At 40.8% G+C, this 24,683-nt stretch overlaps 1 protein-coding gene and 1 pseudogene across 3 annotated transcripts in view; both read left to right on the top strand.

The window, feature by feature from the left end:
- The first annotated feature begins 5,775 nt into the window (after positions 1-5,775).
- LOC139443884 (uncharacterized) lies at positions 5,776-7,117 on the top strand (annotated as a pseudogene).
- A 1,225-nt stretch (positions 7,118-8,342) lies between these two features.
- LOC139443470 (uncharacterized) overlaps positions 8,343-24,683 on the top strand; it is a 56,382-nt gene continuing 40,041 nt past the window's right edge. The window contains exons 1-2 of one of the 3 annotated variants that reach the window (XR_011651733.1): positions 8,343-8,655; positions 20,756-21,109. Coding sequence is in view for 1 of the 3 variants with exons in the window: in XM_071224454.1 (XP_071080555.1) it covers positions 11,973-12,025; positions 20,756-20,863 (161 nt within the window). In the remaining 2 variants the exon portion in view is untranslated. Of the gene's footprint in view, positions 8,656-11,943; positions 12,026-20,755; positions 21,110-24,683 lie in introns of those variants that run through there. The other 2 variants (XM_071224454.1, XR_011651734.1) reach the window with 2 other exon arrangements.

The raw sequence follows: 24,683 nt of genomic DNA, 5'->3' as shown, positions 1-24,683 counted from the left end.
ATTATTATGCCATTCACACCCCACATTGTTACAAGCACGCACCTAGTTAAACAACACTAAATTGGAATTAATCAGTTATTTTTCCAAAATTATTAGATCTATTTTTGATTAATGTCATTGTGTAAGAAGAAAACAAATGCCAAATAAATTGCTTTTCATGTGAATAAAATCCAGAGGCCAAATATCAGAACCAATGACAGACCCCATCATTGAATACTATTATTACGGATCAAAATACCAGAACCAATGACGGACCCTATCATTAAATACCATTATAACAGATAAAAAGTGTTTGTTTTTTCTAGTTATTATACTGGGCGTTCAATAACTGCGCTTAACCCACCTCTTTACAATGGGAGAAAACGGGGCATAATCGGCATAGTTTTCTAAAATAAAGATGCTAACGGTATTTTATTGACGTGGTCGTTTAATTCCATGTATTATGTATACGATTTCATGACAACAGTGAGCTGACACGAAATTTTAACGCACATATCACTCTTGAAAATGGGGTGTGTGTCATTGTTGACATTTCACCGATGTGACGACCACTTTCGAGTCTCGAAACAGCTTAAATAATGTTTACCTTCACTAAAAGTAACAATGGACGTTATTCTCGTGAAATATACATGAAAATGCTAAGAAAAAAATTAACCATCCGTGCTAGCGTTTTTCTATAGTAAATACATGTCGTGTCCGCCATGTTTGTTAGTCTCGTGGAGGCGGCCATTGTGCAGTTATTGCCTGGGTCAGTGAAGCGCCAGCGCAGCATAACCAGGGAACCAGGCTGCACTTGCCACTTGCAAATTGGCGGCACCCAGTCAAGGCGATCTGATCGATTATCAAGATCTATATGGTAATAAAACGAGTTTTACCTCGCGAAGTTTATCATATCATTTGAGCACCTTGATTAAAAACATGAAAAGATTTGGTAAATAACTGTCAACGCCCAGTTGACGGTACACATACTTTGCAAATCCTGAAGTCGACCGAAACCTGGACGTTGAAATTCATGTTGGGCGGGGTATCGTTTTCGCTCGGTGCCGTTTTGCCAAGCTTCCTTATCCATTGAAAATAGGTGATTCCCCAAGTTACTATATTTAAACGGGGAAAACCCAGAGTTATTCCTGTCGACGCTAAAATTAAACAGCGATCCGAAAATTATTGACATGTCTAGAGAGTTAAATAGAGACATATGTTTTACCTTACCAACATGAAAAAACGTCTCAGTTTTGAGGATACACGAAGGTATGTATACGAAATATACTAATTATGTAGTTTGATATACTATATATTATGTAGTTACGTAATTATTTAATTAAAACAAAAATACATGTAGATTTGTATTTTCATCATAGTGAACACGTACGGTAACAATCGAGATTTACACCAATATATAACGTGTGTCTTTCAAACAGATTTTATTTGTCGTATAACTCACGCATCACTCGCAAACCACTGTCCCCACAGACATACGCTCACACAACAAGCAACCAAACGCATAAACATCGACACACCTAAACTCCAAACAAAGAAATCTGCACCGCCTACAACCAAACAACTACACACCAAACCCCAATCCTAAACATACACCTTTGGATAAATAAAGCCTGAGGACTTAAACACAAGCAGATAGGCAACAATTCCACCATCTACTTCGGGGATTTTAACGCCCACCGCCGCTCCTGGTGTGTGCAAGACAAGGAAGACCAACACAGTAAAATCATTACCGACAAAAAAAACCAATACTTTTAAATAACCACACCAACTAGGTACGATGAAAGGCACCAAAGGATGTCGGACATCGATCATTTCCCCATTCACATTACCGTAGGAAACATTAATATCACAACCCAAAATGATTCCAAAGAATCCGATTTATTCCACAACAATGCCGACTGGGGCAAATTCCGAGAGCTGTGTAGCCACCCAGGTAAACCCAGCGGAGCTTGAAAATAAAGGCCCCGAAATTTACTGCTTAAACCTAACAATCTGCATATTTAATACGGCAACAAAACCTATTTTCTTAATCAAAACGAAAACAGATAAACCCACTGTACCCTGGTAGACCGAGGAAATAAAAAGGGCCAGGAAAAAACGCAGAAGTTTACTTGACAAAGCCGAGATTAAAACGAGAGAAAACGAGATTACTCACACATACAGGTAGCTCATCATCAAATGCAAAACCTCGTTAAATCAGCAAAAACTAAAAACTGGCAGCAGTTCTGCGCGGAAATAAACCATCACACCAACGCTTAAAAGGTCTGGCGCAAAATACATGCCATCCAGGGAATAAAACAACACCTAACAAACCCCAAACAAAACGCAAATAACCTAGCCAATTATTTCTCATCCGTCGGTAGCAACAGCAATTTCAGCGAGGAGTTTAAAAAAGCAATATAAATTCTCCAAACTACCTATAGAAGACAACCTCCAAACCCCCGGGCACTATTTCACTTCATATAAAATAAACTTCATATCCCCCCAAAATTTCTAAAACCCCTACTAAATCTTTACAATCTGATTTTCCCCAACTAACGGTCAGTCTCCTTCGTCATGGAAAGGGGCATTGGTCATCCCAATACCAAAGCCAAATAAACCGACCGACGAGGCAAATTCTAATAGACCTATCTGCACACATCCTAGCAAACACACTGATATCAATTTGGGCCAATGTTGGTTGACTGTTGGCATGCTGATATTGAGCCAACATTGTATATTAACTTCAATAATTTTACATTTTTATTTCATATACAAATACTTTAATAAATTACAAACCACAAACCCCGTAAGAGACTTATGTTCTTATTTCTTTCTTCAGAGAAAGCTATTGTCAAATAAAACCGATCACCCAAACGCATCACGGCAACGGCAATGGTAACCCGATGCACGTGAGTTCCGTGCAAATTTAAATGCACATGCGTTCCCCCATTTCTTGCCCTATAAAAATCCACTCAGATCGGATAACATTCATTCATTATTGAATTGCTACCACATGCCAAGATTGATAAGAAATCAGAGACACCAAGCCCTTGGACGATTGCAAGTTGGACAAACCGCCCGGCAAGTATCCACTGCATTTCAAGTCCATGTAAGGACCATATACAGCAACGGTACCAGACTACCAACACTACAGATGACCGACCACGTAGTGGAAGACCAAGGGTCACTACCCGACGTCAGGATCGTCAGATTGTGCCACAGCATCTTCAAGAACGCTTTGTTACTGCTGCAGAAACTGCTTGACAGACCATGGAGACACACCAGCGACACATTAGTGTGGACAACGTGCGTCGTCGTTTGATGAGCAGACACCTCCACTGTCACAGGCCACACCGAGGACCCATTCTGACACCACGTCATCGGCGGGACCGTCTTCAGTGGGCAACACATCACCAGCATTGGCGCCACAAGCAGTAGAGAAGAGTCCTCTTCTCAGATGAGAGCCGTTACTGTATCTCAACAGCAGATGGCAGAGAGAGACGCCGTGGGGAACGTTATTCGGATGCTTGTGTTGTTGAGAGAGACTCATGGGGTGGTCCGAGCATTATGCAGTGGGGTGGAATTGGTCTTGCACAGAGGGTTGGCCCTGTGGTCTTCCAAAACATCGGTCCTGGGAAAGGCAATGGTGTCACAGCAGCTCGGTACTTGATCAAGTCTTGAGACCACACGCCATACCTCATTTGGCACGTCGCCGCATGGTAACGCCCATGCCCACACTGCGAGAGCAACAAGAGTCTTCCTCCAGCAGAATGGCATCAGAACCATGTAGTCCCATGCCCTCAGTCTCGATTTAAATCCCATTGAGCACCTGTGGGACGAGATTCAAAGACGGCTGAATGACGTCCCACCAAGGCAGACAACTGCAGGTGAACTGCGTCAGGCGTTCCTCAGTGTGGGCACAAGTGCCTATGTCCTTCATCAACCGCCCCGTCCATTCCATGTATCGACGTTGCACGGCAGTCATCGATACACAGGACAGACATACGAGATACTTGTGATGCCATTTTCCTTCTGTCTCATAAACAGTATGTACCTGCCTCTTTGTAAGCCCTAGTCAGTATGAAATTTGTAGGACCAGGTACGAAAAAACAATCTTCAAGCATTCCTGTAAACAGTAAACAGTAAACTACGGTTATAACGAACTCATTGGGACCAATAATTTTGTAACCGTAGTTCGTTATAAACATGTATACACCATAAATACAGCAAATGTCTTGGACCCAAAAAACAGTTCCGCCAGTTCATTATAAGAGTGTTCGTTATTAACGTAGTTTACTGTATCTCAGAACATCTTGTCTTCAAAGTGTGAAATCTCGGTGCACCAGCTCATCAACACAAAGACACCACTGAGACCTAAAAACACAAGTCCCAGTTTACTTGGTATTAAACAAGAAAACGTGATCTTGTTGACACATTTCAAAATATGGTGTATTTGAACAGATGTATCCCAGTTTGTAGTGTTTATGAAGACGAAGGTGTGGTATACCCACTAACATTCTCAAAAGGTAACATCTATCAGAATCCCTGCTCTACAACAGCAACATATCCACTTCATGGTACCATCTATTCACTATTGCAGCAGCGTTCAACAGCGGAAGAGGAAGGAACATCACATGTTGTTCTTTTGGCTGAAGAACGCACACAAACAAGGAAAACCATTTCCAAACAGCCAACAGTATATACTTATGTAACCCCATCCTGTTTTCGCAAGAAGGGTAATTATGTGCCTCAATTAAAAGGACCTTTCACCCAGGATGTAGATACAATGCCTGACCATGAGTAAAACTGGTCATATTACATGAAGGAAGTACTGGGGAAACAAGACAAACATAGTGATTTTTCATATCAACTAGAAAACTTGCCAATGGTGTAATTAAGATAAGGTTTACTACAACCTCATGCTTAAGTGTCTTCAGTTGATTAATTGCCACACCATGACTACTGTTACATTTTTATTTTTTTCATCCTTTGAAAAAGAGAATACACATGGATGTATGTGCATGCCACTGTACCAAATTAATTCAAAATACTGAACATATTCGTTATTATTATGCCATTCACACCCCACATTGTTACAAGCACGCACCTAGTTAAACAACACTCAATTGGAATTAATCAGTTATTTTTCCAAAATTATTAGATCTATTTATGATTAATTTCATTGTGTAATAATTAAATTTTCGTTGTGTTCATTGAAATTCCTGTGATCTGATTAGCTGAATTGGTCACGTGTTCTTGCATTCATTTCCCAATGAATGTAAAAAATTAAGCCACGCCCACCGAGGCTCACTACTTTTATTACTTGGGAATGTCGGGGAATCCCAATATTGCAGTCGAAGGAATTCCCTTTCTGCTCACCTGTATCTTCTTGAAGTTACCAGGCCTAGTAACATTTGCGTGTTATTTTGGGTATCAAACATATCAACAACAAAACACAAATCACATGATTCAAAGTCAATAATGAGTTTACTAACGAAATAAAGAGTTTACAGGTATGTACGTCTTGTCTGGTTTCGGTAGTTACAGTATATATCACGCGCAGTCCAGAAACAATCGTCTGCATCGTCTTGAGTACAAAGCAACAATATGGCCGACTTCAACTACGGAAGTTTTGATGTAGGAGATTCAGAGAGTGTATTTGGGTTTCAGTCTGGAGACAATGCCATATTTGGTCCCGGATTCGATGACTTAGATTTTCTGGATGATTTTAATCTGGAAGAAATAGAAAATTTGATAGAGATTACGGCTTCGACTACTCCGAAAACTGCAACCCAAGAAATGGAAATGGCTTTACAAGACAACAAAGGTCCAACGCTAGCACCGTCAAGATTCAAGAAATTATCAGATCGAGACTTGCTACAACTTGACGAAAGCCGGCAATCCACGTCAACAAAGAGAAATACAAAATGGGGTGTAAACATGTTTCAAGGTAGGCCCTATGTTCCCAAAATAAACGAAATAAATCACGGGGCTCATGGTAGTATTGCCTACAATCTATACATGGATAAAAAAAAATCGGGAGCCATATTTCGTTGTCTACGCTTAGAGATGCAACTGGATTTAATTATACGACATTTCCTTCTGAAATAATACAATAGATTCCTATTTCATATCTTGGCCTAATATTCCTCGTTATATAAGTCCCCCTCATGATATGTGATAGGAGTTTTTCGTAACTTTTTTTTTTGTGATTATAGATCTATGTCTGTATCTCGGCCAAATCAACATAGAAATAAAGTAATCAAGTTGGGCTATGTTATATCTTTTTAAGACTGGGCGACCGAAACTTGTGGGGCAACTATAGACCTTTCATCGATAAGCCCCAAAGACCTCGATAGTAAACTACGTAAGTTCTACGCCGAGGCCCAGCCAAAACATCAAGATCAGAGGGCCAACAAGATGCGGCAAGCCCAGGCTGCAGAATATCATTAGAACACGATGAAAAATGTTCGGTCTGCCTTAAAAAGACACTTGAATGACATTGGGAGGGATATTGATATTGTTCGGGATAAATAATTCAAATCGGCAAATGACATGCTCGAAGCTAAGTTGAAATACAATGTGCAACATGGTATATCAAGCCCTACACAGCACAAAGATATTATTGACACTGATGACCTAATGAAAATTAGTACTTATCTCCATTCTGCCTTCAATCTTGTCATCCTCCGGTACCGAGTATGGTACAACTTAGCCATCCATTTCGTCAGTCGTGGTCTTGAGTTTAATCAGTAGCTTACTCCCACATCCTTCCATTTTGACACAGATGAAAACAATGTTCAGTATGTAACACTGTCGCATGAAACAAAACAAAAAAATATCCAAGGTGGTCTGTGCAGCGATGAAGCGGCGTGCGACACGCGCATGCACGCTACAAAAGATGACAAATGTCCTGTCAATTCACTTCGCCAACTCCTTGAAAAAAGTGACCCAAGTGCACATTTTTTCCACTGTGTCTTCCAGTTCTCGGGAAAGTAATGTTTAAATCTGGCGGTTACTGACTATTAGTCATTCGAAACAGCCGCAGTATCCCTGACCTATTTGTTCTGATTCGTTACAGCTCCAGTTGTTCTTCCCGTCCCTTGCCTTGATTGACAGGTCCTATGAATTTTGTTTGACGTTGCTCTCCATTGATTGGCTTCTGACGTTGTGGGCGTGTCAAGTTGTGTACATAATTAGATAATCACCTGAATCATGACATGCCACTGCTTATATTCCTACGCCTGTCAATCTCGTTTGTCAATCTCGTCATTATTGTCAGATTTGATAGATATATAATGGTTTTTGATTAAACTATTGTAGATAACACACTTTTTTTTGTCGAATTTAATTATAAGGATTGACTGTGTATTATACGCAGATTCTTACAAAAGTTTGCATATCGGTTTTTCGATTCATACCTCAATGAACCGAAAAAAATACACAGTCAATCCTTAAATAAGAAAACAAATGCCAAATAAATTGCTTTTCATGTGAATAAAATCCAGAGGCCAAATATCAGAACCAATGACAGACCCTATCATTAAATACCATCATTACAGATAAAAAGTGTTTGTTTTTTCTAGTTACTATACTGGGCGTTCAATAACTCCGCTTAACCCACCTCTTTACATCTGAGAAAACGGGACATAATCGGCATAGTTTTCTAAAATAAAGATGCTAACGGTATTTTATTGACGTGGTCGTTTAATTCCATGTATTATGTATACGATTTCATGACAACAGTGAGCTGACACGAAATATTAACGCACATATCACTGTTGAAAATGGGGTGTGTGTCATTGTTGACATTTCACCGATGTGACGACCACTTTCGAGTCTCGAAACAGCTTAAATAATGTTTACCTTCACTAAAAGTAGCAATGGACGTTATTCTCGTGAAATATACATTGCAAAAGCATTCATGAAAATGCTAAAGGGGCCGTCACACCATGACGTTCTGGTCAACGTTCTCTGAACATTTCAATCGTTCAATTTTTGAGCGTTCTAGAATGAGGATGACACATCTGGCGTGTGATTAACGTGTGCCTAACGCATGACTAGCGTGTGTCTAACGCACGAGAAGCGTGTAACAGCGACCAAGTAAGATACCCCTGAAAAACAATTAGCGTGTGCTAACGTGCCACTGGCGCGCGACGAACGATTTGTCAACGTTAGACGAGCGTGTTGAGCGTGTGACTAATATGATTTAGCATTATTTAGCTAAATCGGTTTATGGTCAGCTCCGCATAAACAATACTAGTAACTTTTCCCATTTACCATGTTCCACCATTAGTTTACAAACATTCTCCTTTCACAAGACACGTCAATATACTCCCCATGGCAACATACGTCATTTCTCCCATGACGTCACTACACGTGGTCTCGTGACGTCACTTCTTTTACTCCCCAACCGTCAAGTCATTCTAACAACACAACACAACGCGTCCGGCGGTTAGCATTTCACCTCTTACGGTTTCACCTCTATAGCGTTTTCACCTCACCTCATTACTTCGTTCGGGATGCCTCCTAAAAGGAAAGCGGCGCTGACCCACCGACTGGTGAAGGGTCCGAAAGCCAGTAGGACGGGGGTTAGCAGAAATGTGGATAGAACGGACTTGGATGCGCCAATTGGCTCACGACTGATCAGCGGAGTACCACAGAACACTGCAGGTACGTTGGATAGTGATTTTGTTTTTATCAATTCGAGCAATATTATGCATAATGCAAACTCGGCTAACACAGTGCTTCCTACAAATACGGCAACGCTTGCTAACAGCACGCTCACAAACGGGGACACGCAGATGCCGACTGGGGATAGGTCTTCAAACAATGAAGGGCACATAAACATTAGTACATTAGCACGCGAAAACGCACATAACACGCATCCGTCCCAACAGCAAACACAAACACCCAATCCTTTCGCAACTATGAATATAAACGATCCAACCATGTTTGGCATACCCGCGACAATTACACCCTGTCTACAGTTAAACGTCAGAGCGGAACACATCGGATCACATGTTTCCCAACAACTACGGGAAAAAATACACAACGGCGAATTCATTGAGCTAAAACAACTAATATCGGCCCAAAATCAGACACCCCAAGAGATGTCGGCATTTACATTGGCGCTCGACGCCACAGGTCAGATTATTTTTAAATCCAAACAACAACAAACGCGTCCATTAGGCATTGGCGCATGGACATCGGCGTTTAACGTCTACATGAGCGTATACATAGAAAAACACCCGGATAAGATACAGGATCTGCTTACCTACAGCGAAACAATAAGGGGAGCTGCTATTAGGTTCGGCGGAGATTCATGGTTGCAATATGACCGTAGTTTCAGACAAAGGATGCAACGCGACCCGTCTCGATCCTGGTGGGCAGTAGATGGCCATTTATGGTTACAACATATGCTTCCAAATCAACAAGCAGCACACGCGCGCGTCACAAACACCACCACTACCACCAACCGCAGCAATCTCAACGCGGATAGCGCAAATACCGGTAGCACCCCAAAGTTTTGCTGGGATTTTAACAAATTCGGATGTACAAGGTCTTTCTGCCGATATGCACACAAATGCATCACATGTGACAGCACTGCACACGGCGCACACACATGCTTTCGTCAAAAAGGGGGCGTTACAACCCCCCGTACTCAAACAAAACCCAACGCAAACAATACCAACTCAAGGCCTAGCGCCAACACCCATTAGTATGCGTGTATTGTCACATTGGCTCAGTATTTACACCCCCTTCTACGCATCAGATGCTATGTTTTTATCGGAAGGTTTTTCTCGAGGTTTTCCACTACAGTACACGGGTCCACCGGGTCCTAGAATGGCATACAATTTAAAATCCGCACAACAACATCCTAACATGGTGGCAACAATGCTACAAAAAGAAGTTGATCTAGGAAGAATTGCAGGTCCATTTACAGCACCACCATTTCAAGATATGATAGTTTCTCCAATCGGTCTCGTTCCGAAGAAGTCAAATCACAATAATCAACAAGTTCAGCAAACGTTCAGACTTATTCACCATCTGTCATACCCTGAGGGAGAGTCTGTAAACGACTACATATCACACGAGGTGTCAACAGTCAAGTACACTAGCTTTGACCAGGTGCTATCCGCGATACAAGGATTAGGCAAGGGTGCATACATGGCAAAATTTGATATAAAGTCTGCATTTCGCCTCATACCTATACGACCAGATGACTTTAAATTTCTGGGCATACAATTCAAACATAATTTCTACTTTGACAAATGTCTTCCATTTGGCTGTTCCATATCATGTGCAACATTTGAAAAGTTTAGCACATTTTTGCAGTGGGTACTCAGGAAATACACCAAAAATGATAACATACAACATTATTTGGATGATTTTGCATTGGCAGCACTAGCCTCTAATAAGTGTCAACAAACTCTCCAGTCCTCCCTGGAGTTATTACAAAACATGGGCGTTCCCGTCGCAAAGGACAAAACGGTTCTACCTACAACAAACATGACGTTCCTGGGTATCACAATAGACACAGTCAAAGCGCAAATTAGCGTACCGAGGGATAAGGTAGTGCCGCTTACGCAGGAAATAGATACTCTTTTATCACCTTTTAAGAAGAAAACAACATTACACTACTTGCAGTCCTTGGTGGGGAAACTTAACTTTGTATGTAGGGCAATTCCGATTGGTCGCGCCTTTTTAAGACGCCTCATTGACGCACAGCGCGGAGGGTCAAAACCTCACCACAGAATAAGGATAACACAAGGCATACGCGAGGACCTCAATTTATGGCGGCAATTTCTTCAAAACCACAATGGCACTACTGAATTTATAGATTCAGAGTGGATCAATTCATCGGATACACATTTGTTTACCGACGCGTCAGGTAACCATGGTTTCGGAGCCTTTTTCATGGGCAGATGGGCCAATGGCAGATGGCCTAACGAGTGGGTGCAGAATGGATGGACTAACGTGTGAATAACGACAGAATAGCGTCTTGCTGGCGTGTTATTTTTACGGTGCGCTAGGCGACCGTTCAGCGGTCGTTGACAGGTCGCCAGTGAGTCGTTCAATGCAAAGCAAACGATTAGTAACAACCAAGTAACGCTAGAGTAACGACTGACTAACGATAGCCGAACGCGTGCAACGCTCGGCTAACGTTAGTAAAACGTTCCACGAACGTTCTTAAACGTTCTTCAGCGTTTAAAATTAAACGTTGAAGAACGCTGGTCTCAGTGAGAACTTTTGTGCATGTTAAAAACTTTTTTTCCGGACCAGCGTTCTCCGCCGATTCCCGGCGATCACCGACGTTCACTAGCGTTCACACAACGCTCTTCTGGCGCTATCCCAGCGACCATGGGCGACTACCAACGTTTCCTCAAACGTCATAGAACGCTGACCAGAACGTCATGGTGTGACGGCCCCATAAGAAAAAAATTAACCATCCGTTCTAGCGTTTTTCTATAGTAAATACATGGCGTGTCCGACATGTTTGTAAGTCTCGTGGAGGCGGCCATTGTGCAGTTATTGCCTGGGTCAGTGAACTGCCAGCGCAGCATAACCAGGGAACCAGGCTGCACTTGCCACTTTCAAATTGGCGGCACCCAGTCAAGGCGATCTGATCGATTATCAAGATCTATATGGTAATAAAACGAGTTTTACCTCGCGAAGTTTATCATATCATTTGAGCACCTTGATTAAAAACATGAAAAGATTTGGTAAATAACTGTCAACGCCCAGTTGACGGTACACATACTTTGCAAATCCTGAAGTCGACCGAAACCTGGACGTTGAAATTCAAGTTGGGCGGGGTGCCGTTTTCGCTCGGTGCCGTTTTGCCAAGCTTCCTTATCCATTGAAAATAGGTGATTCCCCAAGTTACTATATTTAAACGGGGAAAACCCAGAGTTATTCCTGTCGACGCTAAAATTAAACAGCGATCCGAAAATTATAGAAATATATAGAGAGTTAAAGAGAGACACATGTTTTACCTTACCAACATGGGAAAACGTCTCAGTTTTGAGGATACACGAAGGTATGTATACGAAATATACTAATTATGTAGTTTGATATACTATATATTATGTAGTTACGTAATTATTTAATTAAAACAAAAATACATGTAGATTTGTATTTTCATCATAGTGAACACGTACGGTAACAATCGAGATTTACACCAATATATAACGTGTGTCTTTCAAACAGATTTTATTTGTTGTATTATTAAATAGTTTAAACATTATGAACGGAAAATTATTTTGTGGTGTCCTGTATTAAGATCGTTCGATGTTTTTACGCATGCTCAGTAAGTATTTGCTAAATATAATTGCATGATGTGGCAAACGAAACGTTGACGTCGAACCTATAAATAGTACCAGTGGGTTTTCCAGCCCAGTTTATTAAGAAACCTCAATACAAATAGGTACATTGTGGATGGTTCATAGACCCGTGAAGATTCCGGGATAGAATAGGTCTTCAGCAACCCATGCTTGCCGTAAAAAGGTGACTATGCTTGTCGTTAAAGGCCGCTTACGGGATCGGGTGGTCAGGCTCGCGGACTTGGTTGATGCATATCATGGATCCCAATTGCGTGGATCGATGCCCATTATTTCAATCACTGGATTGTCTGGTCCAGACTCGATTATTTACAGACCGCCGTCATATAGCTGGAATATTGCTGAGTGCGGCGTTAAACAACAAACCAACCAAATTCATGGAAATACAGCCGTGTACATCCGGGGCACAACAGGTCCATGTTTGCCATACATGCTTGCCGTAAAAGGCGACTATGCTTGTCATAAGAGGCGACTAATGGGACCGGGTGGTCGCTGTCTTGGTTGAGAGGATGCTCATTATATCAATCACTGGATTGTCAGGTCCAGACTCGATTTTTACAGACAGCCGTCATATAGCTGGAATATTGTTGTGTGCGGCTTTGAACAACATCGCAATTCTATCAAAATATCGCACTGACCACCTCCACAACATGCGCGCAAAAATGGGCGTGACAAATTGTTTTAAATAACATTCAGGCTTTCCTGAAATAAATCACTGACATCTTCAGTATTCAGAATTGTCCTTCTTCGAATGATAGACCATTAACAATATTAGGTTGAGGTCACTACGCCCTCACGTGTCACTACGCTTGTCAGCAGCTTGTCAATGTCCGAAAGTTTATCAAACGAAATCATCTACAAACTCGATAAATATGCATGATGAATGATGAATGAACAATGTTCGTTCATCGCCAGGCACATTAAGGTACGTCAATCTGATTGGTTGATGAAGGAGTGACGTCACACTATAAAAAGCTCGTATAGTACATTCAAACTGGTTGAGAGCGTGTCATACAGCCAGTCGTCTGTCAGCTGTGTAAACAAATGCTTTTGAATAACACAGCGGTTTGCTTATCATTCCATGACCTCCTCGCTTTGTATAAAGGAAACATTTCACATTTCCGCGAGGTAATACACACATACAAGTGCGCTCTTGTGAATGAATATAACCCAGCTTCCATCTATATGAATGACAAATGGGGAATTAATATAAAATTTATGTATACTCTATGTATGTATCAGTTCACATGCAACCGGATGACGGTTGGAAAGATTATTTGTCTGATATTTATTTTAACTCAAAACATCCAGCCCCCCTTTCCGGACCCAATAAGCTGTATCACACTGTGAAAAGACAGGGGAAGTATGATATCAGCTCACATCATATTAAGACGTGGTTAGCTTCTCAAGATGCCTATTCAATGCAGCGACCTTTAAGGTACAGATTCAAGCGGAACGGAGTGGTAGCCTCCGGATTGAATGATCGCTTGGATATAGACTTGGCTGATGTCTCCAATATTGCTTCAAACAATGATGGCGTTAAATACCTGATGATAGTTAATAACGTTTACCAGGTATCTGTTGATCGAACTATGACCAATAAAACCTCTGACTCTGTTATTAATTCTTTACAAAAGATATTTTCTCATGCGACTCTGCCTAAGATCATACGATCAGACAAATGGCGCGAATTTGATAATAGGAAAGTGAAAGCTTTCTTACGAAAAGTAAAGTAAGTACCCATTATGTGATTCAGAATGAAACCAAAGCGTCTTATGCTGTGAGAGTCATACGGACCCTCAAGACAACTATGTACAGATATTTCACCTACAAACAAACGTATCATTATTTGGATATTTTACAAGATCTCGTCCACAGACCTCACAGATCATTGAATGAACGATCAACATAAACAACACTAATGAAGCTGTAGTATGGAAAGAACAATATATTGATACTCTGAAAAAACCCATGAAGCCATCAAGAAAGATAAGAAACCCAGGAAGAAATCGTTTACGTTGAAAGTTGAAGATCAAGAAAGACTATCCCATTTAAGCCATGCATTTCAACTTGACTATCAAGAGAAATGGACTGAAGAAACTTTTATTGTGAGAAGGCGTTATCATAGAGTCGGTATTCCTGTCTATGAATGGGATATCCCAAGTGAGTGAATGACCTGGGTTTAACACTGCTTTTAACATTATTCCAGTCATATCGCGGCGTGTCAGCTTAAAGTGGGAGGAAAGCCCGAAGTGATGCAGGTTTCAGACGTTTACCACTTCGGTGAAACCCACGAGCACGGGTATGGTACTGATAAACCTAGAAACATAATTGGTACTAACCAGGATTCGAACCCACAATTATAGGTTTCTAGCGTGCCCAAGGGACGCAACTCTGCACAGCGAATCGCGGCGCCTTAGATGACTGGGCCACCCGTGTCCCAAGAAGTTTAACAGCTGGACCCCAGAGTATATAAGGCTCATATTCCAGCATCAGTTGCACGCCAGTCATAGAGTCCACATCGTGTCTAGATTGTGTGAGAAATTGTTTTGTAGGAAAGATGCTATGGCCGAGACATAGAAGGAATAAGCATTCATCATCACCACCACCAACTGATTATGTTAGGGCAGTATGACCAATGATTAAATAGAAACCAAATGTAGATCTGCTGAATTGGCAAACTAGTTTATTCATAACATCTGGGTTTCTGTACCCATGAGTAAAGCATAAATACACAGTATAAAGTCAATTAAAGCTATGAAATGGTTTCTGCATCAGGTTGAACGAAACTGGATCTTATAGTGACCATGAGCTAAAGTATGGATCTCATCTAATGGACTCAAGCTTTATTAATTCCAACAGTGTAGAATTGATGATTTTGACCAAACAAAGCATCTTTGTACATGCTATGTCTCAATTGTTTTTTTATGACGGTTTTGCTGACTCCCTTGGCTGTTTGTTTTTCTTTTTCGTCATAAGAAAGTGAATAAAGTCTCCAACTTCATGTTTCATCATTCCAAGTACCTTGGCATTGGCCTTTGAAAATAGAGGATTGGAAGGGTCAAAATTGCTTGTGTCAAACAAGTTCTGATGTTCAGCCATATCGGCATAAAAGTCAGACGTTTCAATCAGATAACACAGGGAATCTTTGTCTGTGAAACAGCATTTGACCTTGTCACCATATTTCGCTAAAATTATAGTGAAAGTCATACATGACAATTTTAGACATGTCAAAAACAGAGAAACCAGCATACACTGGCTGATTCAGATACAGTGAATGTTTTGCAAATGTACATTCACGTTTTTCCTTACATTCATCATTGAGCGGACAAATACTGAATTGTTCGCCAATTTAAAGAATGTTTTATCTGCTTCGTTTTGGGCCAGTTTTCTCTTCTCATGATATTAAAGTCAATGTAAGGTTTTAGCCAGGCTGACAGGGTAAACTGAATAGCCCTATGAATTTTGGTCAGTTTAAAGCCCCGGCTGAGGTAAAACTTCAAATTACTAAAATGCAGAATATAATGATGTTTGTCATACAGATCGGGAACAAGTTTCTTAGAGGGCTGGCCTTAAATACACAACTCCTCTTTCAACTGTTGAGGATAAGGGGAAAGCATGTCGTCAGTAACCAACATGGCTTCTGGGGCTAGAGGATAATCACTGTGATTGTCAAGCAATTCTTAAGGATATTGCAAATCTGCTTCTAATATGTATCCAACATCTGCATCATCTGGGATATTTGTAACATCTAATTAGTTAACATCGTCAACCCACGGGAAATCTCGTTCAGGGAGACACTGAGACATGCTATGACCATAGGGGGCACGGCTGGCCCAGTCGTCTAAGGCGCTGCGATTCGCTGTGCAGAGTTGCGTCCCTTGGGCACGCCAGAAACCTATGATTGTTGGTTCGAATCCCGGTTCGCCCCGATTATGTTTCTAGGTTTGTCAGCACCGTACCCGTGCTCGTGGGTTTCACCGAAGTGGTAAACATCTGAGACCTGCATCACTTCGGGCTTTCCTCCCACATTAAGCTGACACGCCGTGATATGACTGGAATACTGTTAAAAGCGGCGTTAAACCCAACTCACTCACTCACTGCTATGACCATAGAGATTATTTGCATCCAGATAGATGAGATAGGAGCTAGGGTCATTAGGGTCATAGTCCTTGACATGTGGATTGTTAGCCTCCACATACCCCCTCTCAATCCCTTTCTATCATTAAATGCATGTCCAAATCTGTCAAGAGTTCCAACTCTACATTTCCCATTTTCAACATGGCATTCCAAGCCATACCAGGTAGTGATACATAGTGAGCTGGATCTATACCATAAAAGGTCAAAGCTGTATCCCTGAAGTTTTCAAAAACATCAGCTAACAACATAACATCAGTTTTCATATAGAGATCAGGATGGTCTCTCCTGGTTTTGAGATCAAAGGTAGACCATACATTCCGTGCATGCGCATAATCTACATCTGAGATAGAACAACCAGTTAAAGTATTGTAGAAGTGATCTTTGGTGGGAAGTTCACGCATGGCAAATTTTGATTCATGTGCTGTTCATCTGGAAATTCTTCCCTTAAGATCTTAACTTTTGCAGACCCTTCAGCCCTGAGATTGTCCACCAAGGTGTCCAAAGGTGTATTCAGAAACTGCATGGAGTCAATGAACCTGAGATTAACAATTGAGAAGGAAATGTATTTTTCAAGATTGTTAGCCAGACATTTGAGTTTTTGACTGACTGTTTTTTCTAATTCTTTCATGATTAAGTGGCTGTCATAAGGTTGTGAAAGATCACAGGGGTAAAGTATTCTTCCCATTTCTTTCCATCTCTACCTTTTGTCTTTTTAAATTGGTACTGGTGGGATTATGAATGAATCATCCTCACAGTAATAGACTCACCTTTACCATAACCCATGATATATTACAATTTACAAGACGATTCGTTTTCTTGTATTAAGAGACATAAGTGTATCAAGCACCTATTACCCATAAAACAATAACCGCGCAGACTTCGTACACAAAAGGTAATTTGAAGATATTAATAACCGCAAAAAGGAAAGTTATTAACACATTAGGTCATTATTTTCATATTTCTTAAACAATATAGATTTCCATTAATTTTGTTACATAACGATCGTGCATGTACGGACTGTTGCACAATTAGTGTAGGGGGGCACGGGTGGCCCAGTCGTCTAAGGCGCCGCAATTCGCTGTGCAGAGTTGCGTCCCTTGGGCACGCCAGAAACCTATGTGGGTTGGAATCCCGGTTCGCCCCGATTATGTTTCTAGGTTTGTCAGCACCATACCCGTGCTCGTGGGTTTCACAGAAGTGTTAAACGTCTGAAACCTGCAGCACGCCGGGCTTTCCTCCCACATTAAGCTGACACGCCGCGATATGACAGGAATAATGTTAAAAGCGGCGTTAAACCCAACTCACTCACTCACTCACTCAAAACAAATGGGGAGTCATTTGAACCTGGGGAGTTATCTGAGCCTATGACGGGGGAGTCGATTGGGCCTAAGGGGAGTCACCTCAGCCTTGTCTCAAATAACTCTAGAGTCATCTGAGCCTGTGGAGTCATTTGAGCCTCCTACACCGGTCCATCCAGGTCAGCACTTGTTAGAACTCTTTAACAAGACGTACTGAGACACGCTATAGTGACCTGGTTTGACGCCCCATTGTTTACACAGATGACTTATTTGTTACCACTGTGTACACTATGAATGAATGAATTAAGAAAAGGTGTGTTCCTTTCGGGGATGAATGTATTAAAACACTAGTTCATGTTTACATGGAGCTAAACTGTTGAGCTTTCTTTAGCGCGGGCTTTCCCGACTTTCACAATGCTGTACAATACGACGTCACTCCTTCATCAACCAATCAGATTGACGTTAATGTACATTGAACGAACATTGTCCATATGCAATTATTTTTACAAAGATTTATACATCTATGTAAGTATTTCCAAAAAATTAAGTTAGATATAACTAAAATTTTGTAATAGTATTTCGGGATCAAACTGCATGTGGAGTTTGTTTGTTTACCGCCACTGACATGATCGTGTCCGTTTCCATTTGATGATGTAACAATCCAGATTGTTTTTGTTTATTAATAATTAAAACGAACGTTGCAAATTTTTAGAAATTAATAACCCTGAGTGTTTTTATTTCACCCGAGAACAAAAGAATATGATAAAATGAAATCAATTACTACATTATTAAGGCAATATCGGACGACATGACGCTTGGTGTGAAGTGCCTCAAGTCAATAATGACCGTTACGGGTGGTTGTGTGCCCAGACATTTGACCGATACTTTTTTAATTTACGGGATTATCTTTTTGAGGTACATTAACAAGTTATGTTTTGCTCTCTGGAAAGCTGGGCATTTATGCATACCATACATGATTTAAATGATACGTAAAGCCAACTCGGAAAATAGTTATTGCGAGTTTTATTTGGGGTGTCGTTATGCTATTGGCCTGTCGAATAGGTTCGACAGTAACATTCAGAGATTACACACAGGGAACGTTAGTTGTTAGTCAATAATTTATTGAGCAATCAGAGTGAGTGAGTGAGTGAGTTTGGTTTAACGCCGCTTTTAACATTATTCCAGTTATATCGCGGCGTGTCAGGTTAATGTGGGAGGAAAGCCCGAGGTGATGCAGGTCTCAGACGTTTACCACTTCGGTGAAACCCACGAGCACGGGTATGGTGCTGACATACCTAGAAACATAATCGGGGCGAACCGGGATTCCAACCCACAATCATAGGTTTCTAGCGTGCCCAAGGGACGCAACTCTGCACAGCGAATCGCGTCGCCTTAGACGACTGGGCCACCAGTGACCCCTGAGCGATCAGACATGTAGGGAACATAAAGTAGTCCCTGCAAGGCGATCTTTATCCGACTGAATGATCGCATCGATAACCAGTTATAATTATATGTTATACAGGTTTTTGCGTTTGTGTGCGTTTCTTTAAATATTTGACAAGTCACGGTCTTGTACATAATTTGCCCTGGGTGTCCCGTATTTTGGATAACACGTATGTGTATGCATTCAGTTTAGGAGCCACATCATGCTTTACGTCCTGGTGACATGGCAAACGCTCTGAGCAGTAGTGACGGGACGACTCCAGTGATAGAGCCACTTCATGCTTTACGTCCTGGTGACATGGCAATCGCTCTGAGCAGTAGTGACGGGACGACTCCAGTGATAGAGCCACTTCATGCATACATCATTTGTATGTCAGCTTTGTGCTTGTGCATGTGATGTTACATGGCTAGCATGAGTGTTTTCGGTTCAGAACAGTAGTGATACCAAGGACAGAAACCATGGAAGTATACGTTGCAGTCTGACAGTTCTGATGTGCTGAAACGAATTTGCTCCATTTTGCAAACCTGCTGGTAACCACAACTGGACAAATACAACCTGGTATGGAGGCTTCCAACATTATCATAAGCGCAATCCTTACCTCTTGGTGAATACAACATAAATAATATGGTTGATGCAATATTTGCATGTTAGTAACATAGACAAGTATGACCCAACAACGAATAATGTAATATGGTCTCATTGAACTCATTAAAAGGGTGACTATGCTTGTCGAAAGAGGTGACAAACGGGATCGGGTGGACAGGCTCACGGACTCGGTTGATGCATGTCATCGTATCCCAATTGCGTGGATCGATGCTCATGATGTCAATCACTGGATTGTCTGATCCAGACTCGATTATTTACAGACCGCCGTCATAAAGTTTGAATATTGTTGAGTGCGGCGTTAAACAATTAACAAACAAACATTAAATTGGCGATTCCGGTTCAGTATAGGTCCCCAGCAAGCTATGCTGGTCGTATATGTAATAGTCGAGTGTAGTGTGAAACAACAATCAAACAAAAACAAAACGGTTTCATTTACGTTTGTTCTCGTGACAACTATTGATCTATTCAAATTATGTCTTAAAGAGGATTTTTTAATCCATTGATTGGCATAAGGTTGTAAACGGAAGTACTTGTATGACATAAATTCGATATATATAAATGTTTAGGCTACTAAAACTCACAACACGTTCTAGATAAAACGTAACACCTTCTATTTGACATCTTCACAAAGAATACAACATTTCCTTACGTATTGTATAGGTGACATGAACGCTACCACACAAGCTATTTGTCAGATCTATCATAGCAACAGCTCACTCTGATAGCTGCTGAAAATCAATACTTGTTCCTTCATGGGGATTCCCCAGTGCTGAAAGTCGACTTGAAACATGTCAGTCCGAAGGTTGACACGTTTGGACACAGACGCATATGCCAACTGCGCCGACAATTCGATTAGAAGACGGAGACCTACGAGAGTGACTTTATATTCAATGAATATTTTACCAAATTTGTAGACTTTCATTGGTTTTTTTTTAATTCAGACCGAAACGAATTGAGGAGGCTAACCATCAAAAGTTCGAGCACAAGGATACCAAGATCGCCGTCATAATTCTTGAACTCATTTCTGTCTGTGTGGATACTCGCGATCAGTAAGTTCATCAGCACATGGGGCAATTGACTATTAAATTGTTATACAAGAGCGGATCAGTGAACAAGGCAATCAGGCATGAAGATTCGTCCTGGTGGATATACCATACATGGTAATACGTGTATTTTGCCCTCGGTGAAAATCAAGTTGTTGTTTCGAAGCGCAATCTCGCTGTACAAAGGTAATACCGTAAAACCTTTCTCAAAGGATGTTACTCATGTGGCCAAAGAGCAACCATCAACGCCGGGTAAGTACAACCGATTTCTTTAAGAATGCTTTCAAGACGTGAACTCCTCGATGTATTTCACGTGTGTTACCACGTATTTTGGAAAGAACGATGCAGTATTCCTTGATCAGTTACCAATTATTTACACCTACCAAATATTTTGACATCGTCATAAACACAAGGCTAACAAGACAACTATTGACAATGATAAGTACTTCATACTCCAGAGCGTTGGGCAATGCTGCACAGAACATTTCAACGGCGTAACATGTGGCGTGTCGCGAAGGGAATGTTGTGTTAGTCAGCTTTATATACCATGGTATGTACGCAAATAGAATCACGTCACATGCTTCTATATATTAAGACACGTCATTGTGCCAGTTTACACTCGTGCTCATAGCCATAGTTGTAGTGACGGTGAATGAGACCACGCTTATATCACGTCATTTATGTTTTGTACCCGATACAAAGGAATTATGTTCATGGTCACTTGACAAATTGAATGTACCTGCAGCAGACATTTCCCTGGTATAAGCCATTTAAAAATAGAAAGTGCATAAACCTTATGCTCGAACTGGAGTGACGTATATGCGACTGAGCATTGTCTATTATTCTGTCTGCTTCAAGGCAGATAGTGAATGAGTTGGTTTTAACGCCGTTTTGACAAGTAGTCCAGTTATATCACGGCATGTTTGTTTGTTTGTTTGTTGTTTAACACCGCACTCAGTAATGTTACAGCTATATGACGGCGGTCTGTAAATAGTCTGGACCAAACAATCCAGTAATTGACATCATGAGCATCGATCCACGCAATTGGGATCGATGACATGCATCAACCAATTCAGCGAGTCTAACCACCCGATCCCGTTAGTCGCCTCTTACGCCTTTTACGCATGTATGGGTTGCTGAAGACATATTCTACCCCGGATCTTCTGATGGTTCATCACAGCGTGTCACCCTTGTAATGGAGAAAAGCCCGAAGTCCAGCAGGTCTCAGACTATCAGCGCCTGGAACCGACAGTCTAAGGGACGCAACTCTGCACATCGAATTGCGGCACCTAAGACGACTGGGCAACCCGTGCCCCCATAAACTCAGATGGCATAAACACGTCCCAACTACTTAGAAATATATCGCTGGCTGTAAGATTTGCTGAAGTTATTTGGCGATGTCTAAGTAAAACATTGCCAAACTTGGAGGGGGATCGAAGCGATCTTTCTCATCGTATGCCCGTCACGTTTCAATTCAGTTCAAGATGTCTTTTTACAGACAATTATGGTCCAAGTGGATATCTTGTGTAGTGTTGAACACATAATTAGGTACATTTTTAAATAAGCGGTACAGGAAAAATAGCAAAGAAATTCATATGTCCAAAAGAGCATATGAATTTCTTTTCTATTTCCTTACTATTCGAGGGAATGTCTGGCTACTGGTTCAGAACAATAAAGTTCAGTCGTATCTATTTCTTTTCACCATCAAATATCTTATATCTCGATTTCATGATATCGTTCACCAATGGTCAAATAGCCTATTCCCAAACACTTGAATGGAAAGAGAGAGAGAGAGACAAGTAGATTTCATATTTAGATCTGTGCAAAATGATTCAGAGTGATAAGTGTCTCAACAAGAATGTATTACTTCAACTTTTTAATAGTTATCATATTTCGATTCTTGCTCAAACATTTTTTGAGCAGGGTTACAACATTCAAGTAAAGCTTTCAAACAGTTTTATGGTAGACATTTCAAAATGTGACTTTTGGACTTGTACCATATGTTCCCGTGTTGCTTGGTACTCTTGACATGTATTTGTATGTGTTTGTAATGGGAGCCACTGATGGAGAGGAGTCCACGATCAACTGGTATCATGTAAATTTGATAATGAACAAAAAACACATACTTATGATAAGGCAACAAGAAGGGACTTATTTGGAAAATTTGTTGTCTCTCTTTCGGGAACCATTGGGACTGGATAAAGTAACGACCAGCAACTTTTGCTGATGGCGGGGTCTACAAACAGAAAGAACCCACAAAGTCGACTTGATAGTATAGTTCTTGATTTTGGTTTGAAAGGTTTGGCCAAACCAGGCAGGAGGGGAGGGGAGAGGTGCTGTTGTTGTTTTTTATTGAGATAACATATTTTTGCAGCTTCAGCTACAAAACCCAGATTTAAAAAAATACATAACATCATGAGCCAGATTGTATTTTAAGAAAAACACCTTGCACCTCAAGGACAATAATTGTTGATGATAAAATCCCAGGGGATTTCAATAATGGACAAAATATAAAAATATTGTGAGCATCTTCCCACCAATTGGGATCACAACTATAAAATTATTATACTGTCGAAATATATGCCAAAGATGGAAACTGTTAAATGTCTTTCAGAGTGGGTTTAGCTTGCATGACTAAAGCAAAGTTGACACTGAAAAGGTTGAAGTTGGGGGTATTGGTAAGCTCTGCTTACTTTTTCACTTTTTCAGTTATTTCACTGAAACTTGGTAATTCCAGGTGAGATACAGGGCCACGCGTGGCACTATTTTTAAGCTATTTAATTTAAAACTACTGACACACTAGGCGGGTCGGGGGTATTAGTGAGCCACCAATGTGTGATCGAGTTCTGTCTCTATGCTGAACTTTACTCTTTGACGTTGCTTGTTGAGATGATCCTGTAAGCTCTCCGGGTCCTGGTCATGATTTAAGCAGGTAAAATTGGATTGGATGCCATGGCGGCTTCTGCAAAGTTGTTTCATGAGGAGGAGTAGTATAGGTAATGATGGTTCTGGACCACTTCCACTGGAGCGGGATTCATATACCTATACTGCTACTACAGGTAGCATTTTTTATGTGTAAATGACTATGCAATTCAACGATGGTCATGAGATTCAGCTAAATTGACCACCACCTGGAGTCTATGATATAAATTTTTATAGGTAATGATGGTTCTGGACCACTTCCACTGGAGCTGGATTCATATACTTATACCACCACTACAGGAGGAATTTTTTATGCCAAAATGACTATGCGATTCAATGATAGTCATGAGATTAAGTTAAATTGACTCTAGCTCACCACCACCTGGGTCCAATCATTGCTTTAGATGAGTCTAATTGGTAATAAAAATATTCTTCATTATTTTTATCGATAAAGCGATATTCAACATTTTTATTAAGTTCTTCGTTCATTTTACTAGTAGACCAGACTATATAACTACACTCTTTTTGTAAATTGATAAGAAACAATTGATTACCGTATTTGGTTGGTTTGACATCACTGATATAATAAAAACCTTGTGGTAATTCTCTCCATTTAATAGTTTTTTCCATTATTATATATTTATGTAAGCATTTGTCTAAATGTAATCACACGATAGTAAGCAATTCATTTTTAATCTCCAACCAGTTCTTTGGTTTTGGCACGGAATAATTGACGCGCTTGTTGCCTCCCCTGTTCTATGAACTTTTTTTTATCGTCTTCGCTAATACCATTGGTCTTACAAGATTTTGATCGAATCTCCTGCTTCATTTCATTGTATTTGGTGAGTTCCGACAGCACTAAACGAAACTCATCCTCGGATATCTTACAATCGGCCACTGCTGT

Source organism: Haliotis cracherodii, unplaced genomic scaffold (assembly GCF_022045235.1).
Source record: "Haliotis cracherodii isolate W230 unplaced genomic scaffold, xgHalCrac1.p SCAF_5, whole genome shotgun sequence".
NCBI lineage: Eukaryota > Metazoa > Mollusca > Gastropoda > Lepetellida > Haliotidae > Haliotis > Haliotis cracherodii.
The sequence above is the reverse complement of the archived record's forward strand: the minus strand, read 5'-3'. Positions and strand labels throughout refer to the sequence as shown.